Consider the following 16,501-nt stretch of genomic DNA (forward strand, 5'->3'; position numbering starts at 1 on the left):
TGAATAATGAATTTCATACTTGCTAAAATTTTACTTTTCATTGAAAATCTTATTTTCTTCACATACACACATTTTTTCAATCTGAAGTTCAGAAAAAATATGTATATAAAAATTTTATGATTAAAATATTATTCAAGACAGTATAATGCCAATGCTGCTCGTGATCGAACCCACTCAGCATTTAGGTGATTCAATTTTGAATTTCCCTACATATCAATACAATTTTATTACTCTTTCTGACTAAATAATGAGTTATCATACAATTGAACAATAGAAATAATCAAATATGAATACTTTTGATGATGAAAAACTAAAAAGCATTTTTCGATCACTTTTTGGAATCATTTTTGAAGTCCTTTAATGACTAAATTTTAATATTTCATAAAATCCAACAAAAAGAATAATCAAATATGCTTACCTTTGATGATCAAAAACTGAATATAGGTTTTCAATCACATTTTGGAATCATATTTGAATCAAATGTGTTTACTTTAGGTGATCAAAAATTTATAATCATTTTTCATTCAGCTTTCTGAATCTTTTATGAATATATTTGTTGACTGAATAATGAATTTTATACTTGTTGAAATTTTACTTTTCATTAAAAATTTTATTTTTTTCACATACACATATTTTTTCAATCATGAAGCTAAGAAAAAATATATACAAATTTTATTATTTATGCAAAAGATATTCTTCAAGACAAAAATAATGTAATGCTGCTGGTGAACGAAGATTTTCCCAACCATTTCTCCCCTTCAGCTTCCCAGAAAATACATAATGATTGGACAATACATAGGTTGTGAGCTATTTGAACCTCAGGTAAGTGAAACTATCGTGACATACCTGGATACGGCTTCAACATCCCGTATCGTATCCGTATTTTAAGATGCAGACGATAATGCTGATGTTGGATGTTGTAGTCGAGGTGTATATCGGTCAAGTTTGTTTGCGAGTTAGCTGTGGTTCGAATAGCTCACTTTCGCATGCTTTCCTCCCCTGATGAAATAAGATTATTATGTAGTATCCCATTTTGGATGAGATATGAAGAATAAATGCATATAATGGCATTCAAAAATCTTCACCAAAACGATTGAAATATATTCACGAATATGATCAGAAAATGACTGCGAAAAGCAGTCAAATATTACTCTAAAATTATTAAAGCTCAATTTTATAATGATATCAAATAAGAATAAAAAGCGTTTCCAAATAGGAATCATAAATGATTATTTATGAATAATCACATTTATGGTACATTTTTCTCCCGACGATACGTTAATTTTCGAACAGAAAATGCTTTTAAATTTGAACGTTTTTAATCATCTTGGGGTATGATATTTAAATATTTTTTTAACAAAATTTTCAAAAAATGCTGGCTGGGTAGAGTGTTTCGAAGTGCCAGTCGGGATAGTCGCCCTTAGGCCGACACACACATATACATATGTATACATTCTTACTACTCTTTTTCATTTCTAGTCAAGGGTAGAAACTTTCGCTGTCCAGAATGTGATCAACGTTTCAAATTTGAGAAATCATTGAATTTACACCGTATATCACACAAAACAATGCGTCATAGCTGTGATATTTGTAATAAATCGTACATACGCTTAACGCAATTGAAAAGTAAGTAGTGTATGAACAATGGTTTTACCTACATATAATTTTAAATAATTACCTATTTTTAACAGCACACAAAAATCGTTATCATCAAATACAGTGATGCCGAGGAAGAATAACTAGAAGCATGTACAGTTATTTGCTGAAATTTTTGTATATTATATGTATTATTACTAGAAATCATGTATGTAGATACATGTGTATACGTGTAGGTATACAAAATAAATATTGCTTAACTGTATTTCGAATGCAGTTTCTATCTTTAAGGTTTAACTTGAATTTATTTATTAAAACTTTATCTTGAAAATTGTGCATCATAATTTATGCCAACAGCTTTTTAAAGAGTAGAAAATGTAGCTGTTGTTGTTGTAGTAGCAGTGCTTCGCCCCACCTAACAGCTGCGACCGATCACAAATTGTCTTCAATATCCTCTAATGGGAATCCAAGGATACTTGCTGTTTCAACAGGGGTGGCCCATAATGAAAGTGGTGTTAGAGGCGTTGATTCCACATTACAATTAAAGAGATGGTTGGTGTAAGATGGTTGGTGTCATGTGGGGACACCTTGCAAGCGGGGCATACATTTTGTATGTCGGGGTTGATTCTGGATAGGTAAACCTGTTGCAGTACCCAGAACGAAATTGAGCTAGTGACTCGCGTTTCCCTGGGGAGTATGCGTTCATCTCCCGCAAGTTTTGGGTACTGTTCTTTGAGTACTGGATTCACCGGGCAATTCCTGGCATAAAGGTCCGACGCCTGTTTGTGGAGTTCACCAACGACCTGCTTGTGTTTTTTTATTGTTCTGGGGACATAAGAAGACAGCCCGTGGCGAGTCTGAGAGCAGTGTTTTGGCAGGCCTGTAGCTTCTTCCAGTGGGTAATTTTTAGGCTTGGCGACCATATAGAGGACGCGTATCACGCAATCGGCTGGCCAATTGCAAGGGATTTGAGGATTATATTACGGCTCTGGATTTTCGGATATTTGGGACGTCCATGTTGTAAATAAGGTCGCGGAGGATTTAGTCGGTGATAATGCCAGGTTTCGCGAGGCGAAAAAACTGGAGATCAGGGAGGTAGCCGTTTATTCTGTTGCAAAAATCGTCGATCTGTGGGCCTGGGCCTGTGGCCATTATTGTGCAGTCATCGGCGTAGGAAACGATAGTAACTCCTTCTGGTGACGGAGGTAGCTTAGATATGTAGAAATTAAACAAAAGTGGGGATAGGACACCACCCTGTGGCACCCCTTGTTTAATTCTTCTTGGTTTTGATGTTTCATTTCTAAATTGCGCCGATGCCTGCCAACCACCCAGATAATTTGCGGTCCACCTCTTAAGACATGGGTAAGGGTATACCTTTCCAGGTCTTGCAGTAACGTGCCATGGTTGACCGTATCAAAAGCTTTTGATAGGTCTAGCGCAACGAGTACTGTTCTATGGTTGGGGCTTTGATTTAAATCGCAATTTAGCTGGGTGTTGATGGTATTTAGCGAGTTGGTTGTGCTATGAAGTTTTCTGAAGCCATGCTGATGACAGACTAGCTGAAAATTTGCTTTGAAGTAGGGGAGCAAAATGGCTTCAAGCGTCTTGGCTACTGGCGATAGGAGCGATATCGGGCGATACGACTAGCCTATGTTAGCTGGTATCCCAGGCTTTAGTAGCGGGACCACCTTGGCCATTTTCCATTTTTCGGGTATCACAAAGGTGGAAAGAGACAGGTTGAAGACATGTGCTAAATATTTGAAACCCTCTTTCCCTAGGCTTTTAAGCATCGGCATGGCTATGCCGTTTGGGCCCACTGCTTTGGATGGTTTAGCATGACCGATGGCATCCTCAACCTCTTTGGCGGTGATGGTAATTGCCGACGCGCTGAATTTATGTTTATGTGCGTGTCTGTTGGCCCTCCGTCTATCTTTGTCGACCGTAGAATGTATAATATATTGTCGGCAGAAAGCGCTCGCGCATTTTTTTGGCATCCGACAACACTTTATCGCCAAAGGCGATGAAAACTTTGTCATTGTGCCTAGACGGATTCGATAGGGACTTTACGGTGGACCAAAGTTTACCTACACCGGCAAAGAGGTTACAACCGCTTAGGTGCTCCTCCCATTTCGCCCGCTTGTGTTCATCCACAAGCAATCTGATGCGTTGGTTTATATCCCTTATTTGGGGGTCGCCCGGATCGAGCTGTCTTATAAGGTCACATTCTCTCGCTTAATATGCAGCCTCCGCCGGGAAGTGGGGCCGAATTTCGGGAATTCTACCGGCGGGAATGAAACGTACCGAGGCGGATTCAATGACCTTGCGGAAAACACGCTCCTCTTGGCGGGCATCAGTCGGGATAGGGAGGGCAGCAAAGCGGTTGTCTGTAAAGGATTTGTATTCGTCCCACTTTCCTTTTTTAAAATTTATGAAAGTTCGTTGTTCTGTGACGATGAAATCGGCGGTACGCTCGAGCGAAATAAGTATAGCCAGGTGGTCGGATGCCAATGTTACCATCGGCTGCCAGTTCACGCAGTTTACGAACGAACTGTGACAGCTTCCTATCATACGTGTGGGGGCGTCTCCGTTTATTGTGCAGAACGTCGTTTCTTCTATTTGATCCGCCAACATCTCACCCCTACTGTCCGACCACAAGTTTAAATGCCATGGATCGTGATGGGCATTGAAATCGCCTAAGATAATGCGATTGTTGCCAGTGAGTAAGGCGCTGATATTAGGGCGGTATCCACTGGGGCAACAGATGGCAGGAGGGATGTAGATGTTGATGATTTCTAGGTTTGCATCGCCTGATCGGACAGATAAGTCTTGACGTTCTAAGACACTGTCCCTGCGGGGGCAGGGCCTGATGCTCGGCATTGTTCCCAACTCTACTACGGAGGTTGTAGTAATGAATGGGAGCAGCCGTATGAGTTGGTGGCGCCGTGGGGCGCGAGCAGCAGCGGGTACTTGTTGTGGCTTGCTGAGCAGCGGGGCTGCTGGAAGGTAGCGTGGGAGCGCTAAGGCGCAGACTACGGGCGTGAACAGCAAGGAGTCACAAAAGATTTATAGAAGTTACGTCGACGTCTGGTTTTGGGATCTATCCCAGAACCTGTCCGATGCAACCATCCCTTACACTAGACACACTGACAAGAGGGGATTCAAGGGGTTGTGTAGCGCAATATATAGCTTCTCCAACCCAATTGTCAACCTCACCTTCGAGCGGCGAATCCCGTTTCACTAACAGACGAGGCTCTGGCGACCCCAAGCTCCTCATGGAACTTGGGGGTGGGGAGGGAGGAATGGCCTGAAGGTTTAATGTGGCCATATAAATCGTTCCCGAGATGGTCGGGCCAGCACCTTAATGGTGCTGTGCTACCGGAGCGTATCGGATCTGTATCCGACAAAGGACCATCACATCGATAACACTCCCCAAAGCCTTCGGGGAGTAACTAATCGCTACAACAACAACAACAACAACAACAACAACAAGAGTATGACCGTCCAAAAAAGATTCTTTTCTGGCAGATGCAGCAAAAACATTTCTCAGGACCAGGGTCAGGAGACGGACCCGGATTGGGTTCGATACCTTCCCGGAGCAAGAGAATATGGAGCAGTCCCGCTGCAAGGAGCTGCTGGGAGGATGACAATTTGTGGGAGGGACCCAACAAATTAAATGGGGTTACACTGAAATGGCAGTCCTTGGTCGGGAAAAATCCCGAGTCGCTCCGGAACATAGAACCGCCGGCGTTGGGAATCGAGAAAAGGTAGTCGTTCTTGTTGTTGTTGTATTACCGATACAGACACTCCCCGAGGGTCTTGGGGAGTGTTATCGATGTTGATGGTCTTTTGCCGGATATAGATCCGGTAACAAAGCACCATTAAAGTAATTAGCCCGACCTTCTCGGGAACAATTAATATGACCACATTAAACCTTCTAGGCTATTTCGCCCTCCCCACCCCCTAATTCCATGAGGGACTTGGTGTCGCCAGAGCCTCGCCTGCTAAATATGTGTATGATACATTCATATTTGTAACAGGATTCCCTTCGCCATTTTTTTTTCGCAGGCTCGAAAATTATTTTTTTTTCTGAGCCCAAATCCTATCGAAAAATCGATGGCGCGATATCGGTTAATAAATCGACCCAGTCTATTGAAAAATATGTTACAGTTTAAAAAGTACAGTGAAATATTTCTGAAGTGCAACTGAATATTCCAAAAAATATTTTACGTTTTATATGTCTATGTGTGCTTTTGCACTCTGCCATTTATTTTCCAGCTATGAACATCCGAACGAGTCATTTTAAATACGCTCAAAAAAATAGGATGAGACAAGTTTTTAATACGTAAAGGAGCATCATATTGATCAGGTCATGAATTTTAAATTCAGATGCCTTAGGAAAAAAAATTGTGAACCTTAAATGTGATGGAAAGATACCTCATTTTAATTCTAGCTACATACCTGCGAAATATTTGAGTTTTCATACTTTCGTTAACTACATTACAACATATATTATGTTATGTACTTTTTAAATTAACGACAGGGTGTTAAATGTGCAACTACTTTCTATACATATGTATATGTATGTAGGTATTTTAAAACTTATTATTGACACCAAAATGACTTGTTTGCGCACAAGTATACAAATAAATCCAGAAAACTCCCATTGTTGATATAAGATGTGGCGAAAACATTTATAAATACATCCTGTTACGGTGTCTTAATATTTAGCAGTTTTATAATCAGGTTCATCTGCACCCCCCTTAGGGAACTTGCGTTTTTGAATGATGTTCTGTAAAAAAAAAAAAATTATTTAATAAAATTATTATTACAACATATTTAATTATTGTGAAAGTAAAAATAATTTAATTCGAAACACACCTGAATTTTCTGCCACTCACGGTCCAATTCAGCTTTTTCGCTTTTTTCAGTTTTGTTCTTGCGTGTACGTCTTCCATCTTGCATTTTAACACCATACTGAAAGGCGGCTTTTGGTAAAGCTTCTTTTGTGCTCATATAATCAGAATATTCTTCTTGTGTATCAAAGTCCCAACGTCCAATCGGTCCCTTCTTATTACCCAAATCCATTTTTGTATAATCAACTTCATCATCCGAATCATCGATGGCATCATTCATTTCCTCTAATCCTGGATAGCATTCCGCATAGCCCTCCGGTTCGTTGGTAAATCTCGAAGCTAATGCTTTTGTAATTTTAGGTGGTGGTGGTATATTTGTTATTAATGGTTCAACACTTTCAACCCCTTTACCACTACCGAAATAAGACCCAGGCAATGCTTTTTGGTTATTTTTATCGATATTTATGTTATCAATTTTGGTGCTGGGTTTATAATCCCCAATATCATCGTATATGCTATCACCTAAAGGTTTTCCATCTGATGCTCCAATACCATCATTCCCGTTTGCTTCATCCATATTCATTGAATGCTCCGCTTCTTTTTCATAGAACAGTGGCTTATCCTTGTCACGTTTCTTGTTTTTCTTATTACGGCCACCCGCGCGTAAGTAAGATAGTATCTGTGAAAGTTTATTTATAACAATATCATTGGTCGTTAATGTAGCGATGTCATCCCGATTGACAGGCACTTCAAATTTTGAACGTATCAACGTTGTTGGAATATCGGTTTCTCCTCCGAGATCATCTTCTAAATCGATGACATAAGCCATTCTACCGGGAGCGAAAAGTTCAACGCGTGGTATCTCTTTAGAGCGACGTGCTTGTACTAAGCTATAAATATTACGCGCCATTGCACCTTTAATTGCCATTTGATCATCAAAATCTCTAGCTTCAGCTTCAGCTTGTTCAGCAGCAGCAGTTTCAGCTAACTTCTCAGTTGCTTCAGCAGCTGCTATGGCTTGTTCCTCCGACTCTTTTGTTTGCAATTCCGAGCGTACTTTTTGCAAGAGCGCATAATCAAGACCTTTCACCAAATGAGTATGCCGCATATCACCACCCAAGAATTTCGATTCTTGTATAATACGACGACGACGTTCGGCTGCATCAATACCAGATTTTAAGTCCGGTGCAACAGCACGATAAGCATTGGTGCTGCCATGACCTGGTGTACTAACATTTTGGTAATCTGGATTGGCTCCATCACGACGTTCACGTGCTCGATCGCGATATTTTTCCGAAAGTTGTTGCAATTTGCCATCTTCTTGCTTCTTAAGTGCGGCATAAAAGTTTTTCTTCTTACGGCGTAAATCTGTGCGCTCACTATTTGAACCTGGAGTTTTTTTCTTTTCCGTCGACGAGGAAACAATTGGTGTAGCATTTAGCGACGTTGTAGCACCTGATAATGGTGGATGCCGTGGTGTTGCCAACAGTTTACGGAAGTCATCATTTGTTAAGCGCACAGATTCGGACATAATCAAATTATTTTTTTTTGCGCTTTGATGCTGTCGCACATACAGCTAAAATGGTGAGAGTTATATCTGTTCCTCTATACACCAGGTTGATAATGTAATGGTTTTTATTTATATGACTTTCTTTGACAATTTTTGGCGATGTGGAAATGTGAACCTCAGATGACAGCTGTGCGTTCTGTCATTTACTCCCATGTTCACAGAGTTGTACTAATTATCTCAATTTTATATTGTTTTTACTTTTTAATTCAAAAAAAAAATGGTGGTAGGCTTACAAATTTATTACATTTTGATAAGTTGTGTACATATAAGCATATAATAAGTATCTCATCCCTTTATCCTACTTATTATAATTTTAATAACAAGTTAAGTATACATTTTTGCAAGTTATTTTGATTGATATATATATTTTTTTTAAAAGTTCATTACTACTGTTTAACATTTCTTACTTAACATTACGATTTGTACATATCTATATATATATATACATATATCTTTACTCCTTTTTGTCAAAAGTTTTTATTTATATTAGGGCAAATATTCTACTACCTAGGAATCTTACATCTAATGTTTATTATTATAGTTTTTTTTTTTTTTTTTAAGCTTTAAAGTGAATTAGCAAGACCAGCATTATGCAGAAAATTAATTATAATCAAATTAAGAGAGTAATACAAAACAAAGCCAAAAGAAATTGCTTCTTCTACTAGAGTTGGCAAATATCTGTGTACCTGTGATTTTGTCACAGCTACTGAAATATCACAGTTCATTTCAGCGACAGCTTAGAAGGATTAACCGTGACAGATTGCCTCTGACAGCATTTATTTCCCTTCACCAACCACATTTCAGGGCCAATTAAACTTCCTTAAAGTCGGAGTCATTGGTGCCGTATGTCGTATCGCTGTATCCGTATCCCTAACGTAATCAGCTGTTTATCGTTACGACGGTAAACCAAAAACCAATTGGTTGGCTACGATACGGTCACGACCTTAGCGGCACCAATAATCGATTGCATTGATTCTCATAAGGTTGGTCGAATCAGCTGTTAAAAGTTTACCGATAAGCTGGAGACATCGTATCGCTAACCTTTTAACAGCTGATTCGACCAACCTTATGAGATTCAATGCAATCGATTATTAGTGCCGCTAGGGTCGTAACCGTATCGTAGCCAACCAATTGGTTTTTGGTTACCGTCGTAACGATAAACAGCTGATTACGTTAGGGATACGACTACAGCGATACGACAAACGTTATGGCAAGGTGCACACGAGGCTACACGTCATAGACGCTGCACGCGAAATTTGTACGCTTTGATGCCGAATACATGTATTTGAATGGAGAACTGCATACGAGGCGTCAGCTGCATGAAAGCGACAAAGCATGAAATTTTCGTGTAGCTAAGCGTACAGCAATGTTGGTCGCTAAGCGTATGTACGCTTGAAAAAAAGGAAGAACAAGATGTTTGTTTACATTTTTTGTATGCAAATTTGTGTAATTAGTTAAAAAAAAATGTTATTTTAGTTAATAAAAGTGCGTGAAAGGTATATTACCAAAGCGAAAAAGAGTATTAAACACCACAACAGCTTTGTTAGACATTGTTGAAGCGTTTAAAAGGCTAAAAAGTGTTGGAAACTAGAAATCACCCTTTTCTCTAGTCCGCGGTGCTTTAAAATTGCCTTTCATATTTTACAAAGGCACGGGGATGCAAACAACGTTAAATACCTATTTTCCTTCGGGGGCGGATATAGCTGAAGAAATTAAATTTTTTATTTTTTTTTCAATAATTGTTTGCTTTTTGCAGCGACGCTCGAAAGTAGCTTCGTGTGCAGATCTTCAGGCGTAGAGAAATTGTAGCTATATGAAATATCTTGTACGCGTCTATGACGCGTAGCCTCGGGTGCACGTTGCCTATGCATTCCAATAATATCGCCACAATCAACGAGGATGTTGCGTTTGTAAATATGAAGGAACTTCAGACTTAGCAATTGAAGTTTATTACGCCTTGCCCATTCACATACAAAATTTCGCGAATCATTGTTGTAAACATTCTCCCTATACAACAAAAATACTTGCTAACATATTTTGTATCGTATTCGATTGTTATATTGCAGTTTTCAATTGCGAAAAATGTTAGAAATTTTACCAACCAGTGGGAAAAATAATTTCACTTGCAAAGTGTGCCAACACCCTTAGCCAAAGCAAATGTCAAATTCTTCTTCTTATGATTTGCTTGGAACAAAATTTGGGAGTTGGCTACTTTTCAATATCTGATGGCGCCAGTGTCGCTCATTCTACCGTTCTCCATAAAAATACGTGCAATCTACTCATAATGCATAAGCTTATGTTAAACTCATCTATATGTAAAACTGCTTATGTGCCAGAGCTATTAGTCATAACGTATCCAAAAAAAATTAATAAAATCTACAACAAGTTATTAACTTCACCAACTCAAATATTTTTAGGTTATGGATATGGCGAGAAACCAAACACCAATTGGTTGGCTTTGGTATGGTTATGGCGTTAGCGTTGTGGTATGGCACCATTAATCACGATTACATTGATTTCCATAAGGTAGGTTCGATCAGCTGTTTCATCAGGTTACGGTTATATGGTTATAAAGCACCATTAATTTGCCCTTTACCAATAAATTTACTCATAGACTAAAATAAAGATATGATCACAGGAACAAATCGCTTCTATGCTATGAACCAATACAATGAGCGTATTATTTAAGCTGCAACTGAATACAGTACATGTCCCGGAAAATAATACAGAGGCGGCTATAGAAACACCCTCGGTAACAGAGTATATCCACTGTTAAATCGATGGTCGCAGTAATAGTAATGTTAGGTATGAATATATATGCTACCAGTGAGTGCGTTGGTAGAGGCTATTCCATAGAGTTTTTCTGCGACGTCTACTACTTATTCGCAAAACAATCTGTAGGGAAAAATATAAATTAAGCTGGAGACATTGGTGCCTTATCTGTAACCCGCTAAGGTCGTAACCGTATCGTAGCCAACCAATTGGTTTTTAGCCGGAGTCATTGGTGCCGTATGTCGTATCGCTGTATCCGTATCCCCAACGTAATCAGCTGTTTATCGTTACGACGGTAACCAAAACCCAATTGGTTGGCTACGATACGGTTACGACCTTAGCGGCACCAATAATCGATTGCATTGATTCCCATAAGGTTGGTCGAATCAGCTGTCATAAGGTTACCGGTACGGTTACCGATTAAGCACCAATGTCTCCAGCTTTTGGTTTATCGTTGTAACGATAAACAGCTGATTGCGTTAGGGATACGACCAAAGACTCTCGCATTAATTTTCCTTTGTGATTTTTGTTTTGTTTCACAGTCACGAGTAAAAACCGCTGTGACTGTGAGGTCACAATCACATATAACGTTGTACCTCAAAAATCACGGGATCGGCCAACATTATCTTATACTTGAGAATGTCAAATATTTATCGCTTCAACACGTAATTCATCGGTTTTGATAGCTCCCCGATTACTTTCTCTCAGGTTCGGACCGTTAAAATGTTAATAGGAACGACGAATTGCCACAATAGCATCATTCGGCCTCAAAGATCTCAGCCAAATAAATAACTTCGCATTTAAATACAACAACAACGTTCAGAGCCAGATAATTCCAGATAGAACTCTGGTTCAATTTGTGAGTCAGATAATTTGTTAATTTCATGTCTTTAGTTTGGCAGCGCTGCTCTTGAAGTTGGCAATTTTCATCTGGTTGTTGTAATGTTATTGTACATAGGGGTAAAAATTGTGTACAAGGAGATTTTGAAGGTAGTCTGCGCAAAAATTCTATGGATCCCACCCCGGTTTTAGAGGAACGCGGGGTAATTTTTGGGCTTTTCTTTAATATCTTCTGAATGACTCAAATTTTTAATTAATTCTGAGGTCAAGGTGCGTCGTTTGATACCTCCTTCGATATTTTTGGTCGCGTATTAGCAGTTAAGAATTAAAATTTAAAGAGAGTTTTCAGAGTTATAAAAATGTAGAAGTTATTTGATATGACTAATCGATGCCTCGGTACTGTGCCCACGTACTCGATATATAATAATGTACTTGACCGATGTAATCGAGTTTAAAAAAAAACTACTTGCTGTATGTTTTTACATGAATACACAAATGCAGCTAAACTTTATATGGACTGCCGAATGCATAACTTTATCTAACTTGCACAGAAAATTATTAGTACTACTACATTTCAGTATGCATTATACTTCGTTGCAACTTAAATGTGGCTCTCCATTTCATCCATTGTTTACTATATAGTTTGGCAGCTTAAGTAGAGGTTATGTTGCGAATAGAGTGGAAGGCAGTGGACTAGGCAGTCGAATGTCATATAATGAAGGAATGGTGTTCGGAGTTTTTTCAAAGTTAAAAAAAAAAAAATGAAAAAAGTTTTAATATAAATAAAACTATTGTTTTAATAACAACAAACACGCCATATATATTCTGTATACATAAATTTGTAAGGATTATCTCACTTTAAAATTTGAATTAAATAATCTAAAGTTTTTTTTTGAAACTGAGTCGAGAACTGTGCGTGTGAATGTGCGAATTTTCACCGATCAGCTGTTATGCGGCAGTTACCCACCGACGTGTGCCGTACGTACGGACGTTTGTCGTACCAAGCACGTTTGACCGAACTCTCAAGCCCGTAGGAATCAATGTGTGCGTCTGTGTACATGTACATAACATATTTGTGTGTGTATTGTTTACAAATAAGCACTGTTGCCATTGACCATTTTGCATGTATGCTTATGGAAACATCAACTTTTTCCAATTAAATTTTTGATATTGTAAAAGGCCGGAATACATATTAAATAAGTATAAATAGATAAAATATTTATAATCAGCACTTTTACATAATTATTTCGAATTGTTTTCACAATTTTTCAAACTTTAATTAGGCGTTTTTGCATAAAATTGCAAACCGTCAAAAATTTGCGTACAAAAGTTTACTAGGCAACTCTGTCTAGTGAGAGAGCGATCAGCTGACACGTTCTTACGAAAAAAATCAAAATTGTTTTGATTTCTACGTTCCGGGCTACGTACGTACGGGCGTTGCACGTCGGTGAGTTTTCGTTTACATTGCACACTCATAAGATAGGTCGTGTCAGCTGACACGTTTTTTCTACGTACGTTCGTGAGTAACCACGGCTTTAGTTGCGCTACTTGGTAAAATTTACAATGATTTCATCTCTAAACTATTCTCCACTGTAAGGCCGAAAAGTGTGTGTGTCCACGATTCATCGCAACCGATTCAGCTATATGTTACATGGTTATACACTATGACATTATATGTTCGTGTCCCCGCTATCAAGCACAACTCGTTTTAAAGCGAGTTTTTAACCACTGCCGCGAGTCTTTAATAATTTCCGCTAGATGAAATTCCTAAACATTATCTAAGTGATGATAAGTGTGTTTTTTATCCGCAAATGTAGATGTATATAAATAAATAAAAAACAACACGGCTACTGTGTACTTGAGCAAAGTACTCGAGTAGTTGTTACTCGTTTCGAAACTAGTGATGTGCCGGGTCGGTAATTTTTGGTATTCGAGTACTTTAGTACTCATTAAAAAAATAATAGAGTCAGGTACTCGAATACTGAGCTCGGGAATCGAATACCTTATACACTCGAATTCAACCGAAATGATAATTTTCTTACCCGGAAATCGAATCCTTAGATACATATATATAGGTATGTACTTACAATGAATAATTATTTATGATGAAATAATAAATTACAGCTTTTCTCTTCTTTTATTACTTTCTACTTTTTATTATAAAAAACAACCAACCATACCATAGTAATAAATAAAACGCAAACACCTTATTAGTCACTTATATTTTTTATATTTTATTATTCAAAATAATAAAAAAATAATACAATTGTTTCGGCACTATCGTTGTGCCTTCCTCAGTCGATAGCGTTCAACTAGCCGCTGTCTGTCATAAAACAATACAACAAATAATAACACAACAATACAATAACAAAACCAATAAGAGAATTTGCAATAATAATAATTGTGATAACAAAATAAATTTTAAGTTTGTTGGAAAGCGGTAAAAAGGCTAGAGTACAGTGGACCAATATCCCTATTAACAGCAACATTTTTATTTACATAAATATGCAAGGATTCTAAAATATTTAGTTTATTAATGTTTGTTTCCGATTTAATTAATTTGAAATTGTCTTCACTTATGGCATGTTTCTTCTCAAGCGCATGTTCGGCTATTCCACTTTTTGGTTCGATGTTCTTAATATATTTCAGATGCTCGTTCATCCTTTGTTACGGTCTGCTGCTACGGTCTACGGCTACGACCCACTTGGGAGCGTGTTCACGTGAACACACCTAGCGATGTGGCGAAAGTTGCGATAAAAAATTATCGAAAACAAGAAAAAGACAGACCGGCCATCACTAGAGAAAAAAAAAAAGCAATTAAGTTTCCGGCAGAACAGGTGGAGGTACGTAAAATTTTTAAGAAAAATCGGGAAACATCCTCGCCGGCGGTGCATTTACCCGAGGATCGGTAAAAAAAGCGAGGAAAGAGTCAGTAGCGCAAAGTACCGAAACAGTTCTTTGCGACAAATCTCGCTGTGCAAGGCTATTTTGGGGTGATAATAAACGTATACAGGTTATGTTGAGTGGACACAAGATCCAGTGGAAGTAGGTCGGCGTTTGCGGCATACTTAGCGAGTTAAACCTCTTCCCCTACGTTTACTACGGACACTACCACCGGCGTAAACGCCAGTACGAAGCTTTATCGCCACCCGGGTCATTTGGTTACCTCGGACCACAGCGCCAACCACCACCAACGGTACCTACTATTACTACGGGCATCACCATCGGCAATACCTCCCCCAACTCCTTCATAAGCGCCATCCACGAGCGCAACAACCACCAGACGTACCGCCCCACCAGTTGCAACGCACGTAGCGGGGCTACGTACATAGGCTTGCGGCCACTAATGTTAACACCAACAACAGGCGGTACCACCGACCCCAATACTAGCGCATCTGATCTAGCTGCGTTCATACCGGCAATAATACCACTAGCGCATCTTCATTAGCTGCGTTCATACCGGCAATAATACTACTAGCGCATCCTTATTAGCTGCGTCCATACCGGCAATAACACTACTAGCGCATCCTTATTGGCTGCGTCCATACCGGCTGTAACAATACTAGCGCAACCCTTATCAACTACGACCAGATTGGGCTACAATAAACTTGCTACAATGACAATCACAGGGCAGCGAATATAGGCCTGTGGCCATTCCAATCGCGATAACGAACATCAGCGGTTAAAGCGGTGAGTTCGTTCCACTACTGAACTAAAATTATGTATTTGTAGCCTTAACCTTTTCTTTTAAAATTATATGTTTGACTCCGCAACATTATACAATGTTAATATACCAACATACTCCAATTTAAGGCTATCACCCTAGTGTAGAATTAAAGCGAATGTGAATACGAATGCAATATGCACATTGACCGAAGGAAATGATATAAGTTAAAAAGAAAAAAAGCAATTCTTGTTGTACGTTCAAAATTGTTGCATACTGGAAATAAAGAAAAATTACCCAACAAAAACCCAAAGCATATTTTAATGGTCATAGGTGTGCAATTTATACGGCCTGTGAAACAAAAAAAAGTGTTTCAGTTATTAAAATTTGCTTTGCGTTACGGTAGAATCTTACTATTACATTTTTTTTATTGATGCAATCGTTGCGAATAAGATTTTGGAATGAGCAAAAGTGTTGATATTGTTCCGGTAAGGAATAAAGTTTTATTGGTAATTCAAGTTCCGTTGCATTATCAGTTAAAATGCATTAAATCTATATTAAGAGACGCAAATAACAAGTTATGCGGGTCAGCTTGCATTATCAAAACAAGACTTTCTTTTGAATACATTTTTTTTTGGTGACTGAGTTGAACTAAACCCGACACAATACCAACCCTGACTGTTACATGTAAAACAGTTTACGTTTCACTTGAACAAGTAAAACGATTTCAGTAATTGTACTATAAGTTTAAAAAGTTCATGCTTTACCTGAACCTGTAAAACAATTTCGTTAAGTTTACAATAAATTTAAAGCTTACGTTTTACTTGAACTTGTGAAACAATATTTTTTGAGGGGTAGGATTTACCCCAAGTTTAGTCCTAGTTGCATTTATAACAAATTTCTTAGTGCATAGTCCATATTAGTGTCATTAGACTATATACTGTCTTCAGTTGGCAGCGCTGCTCTTGAAGTTGGCAATTTTCATCTGGTTGTTGTAATGTTATTGTACATAGGGGTAAAAATTGTGTACAAGGAGATTTTGAATGGATTTAAGGTAGTCTGCGCAAAAATTCTATGGATCCCACCCCGGTTTTAGAGGAACCCGGGGTAATTTTTGGGCTTTTCTTTAATATCTTCTGAATGACTCAAATTTTTAATTAATTCTGAGGTCAAGGTGCGTCGTTTGATACCTCCTTCGATATTTTT

The 16,501-nt window shown here is 38.4% G+C and overlaps 2 protein-coding genes across 3 annotated transcripts in view; one reads left to right on the plus strand and one right to left on the minus strand.

The window, feature by feature from the left end:
- LOC137254533 (uncharacterized) overlaps positions 1-1,893 on the plus strand; it is a 73,827-nt gene extending 71,934 nt beyond the window's left edge. For both annotated transcript variants that reach the window (XM_067792274.1, XM_067792280.1), the window contains 2 exons: positions 1,480-1,626; positions 1,692-1,893. In XM_067792274.1, coding sequence (XP_067648375.1) covers positions 1,480-1,626; positions 1,692-1,723 — 179 coding nt within the window. In that variant the 3' untranslated portion in view covers positions 1,724-1,893. The remainder of the gene's footprint in view (positions 1-1,479; positions 1,627-1,691) is intronic.
- A 3,924-nt stretch (positions 1,894-5,817) lies between these two features.
- Positions 5,818-8,626, minus strand: beag (IC cytokine homolog beag). The gene is made up of 2 exons (XM_067792292.1): positions 6,475-8,626; positions 5,818-6,385 (listed from the first exon to the last, which is right to left on the minus strand). Exons 1-2 carry the CDS (start codon positions 7,978-7,980, stop codon positions 6,314-6,316), a joined length of 1,578 nt encoding a protein of 525 aa, XP_067648393.1. The 5' UTR covers positions 7,981-8,626; the 3' UTR covers positions 5,818-6,313.
- Between the last annotated feature and the right edge of the window lie 7,875 nt (positions 8,627-16,501).

Source organism: Eurosta solidaginis, chromosome 1, assembly GCF_040869045.1.
Source record: "Eurosta solidaginis isolate ZX-2024a chromosome 1, ASM4086904v1, whole genome shotgun sequence".
Taxonomy (NCBI): domain Eukaryota; kingdom Metazoa; phylum Arthropoda; class Insecta; order Diptera; family Tephritidae; genus Eurosta; species Eurosta solidaginis.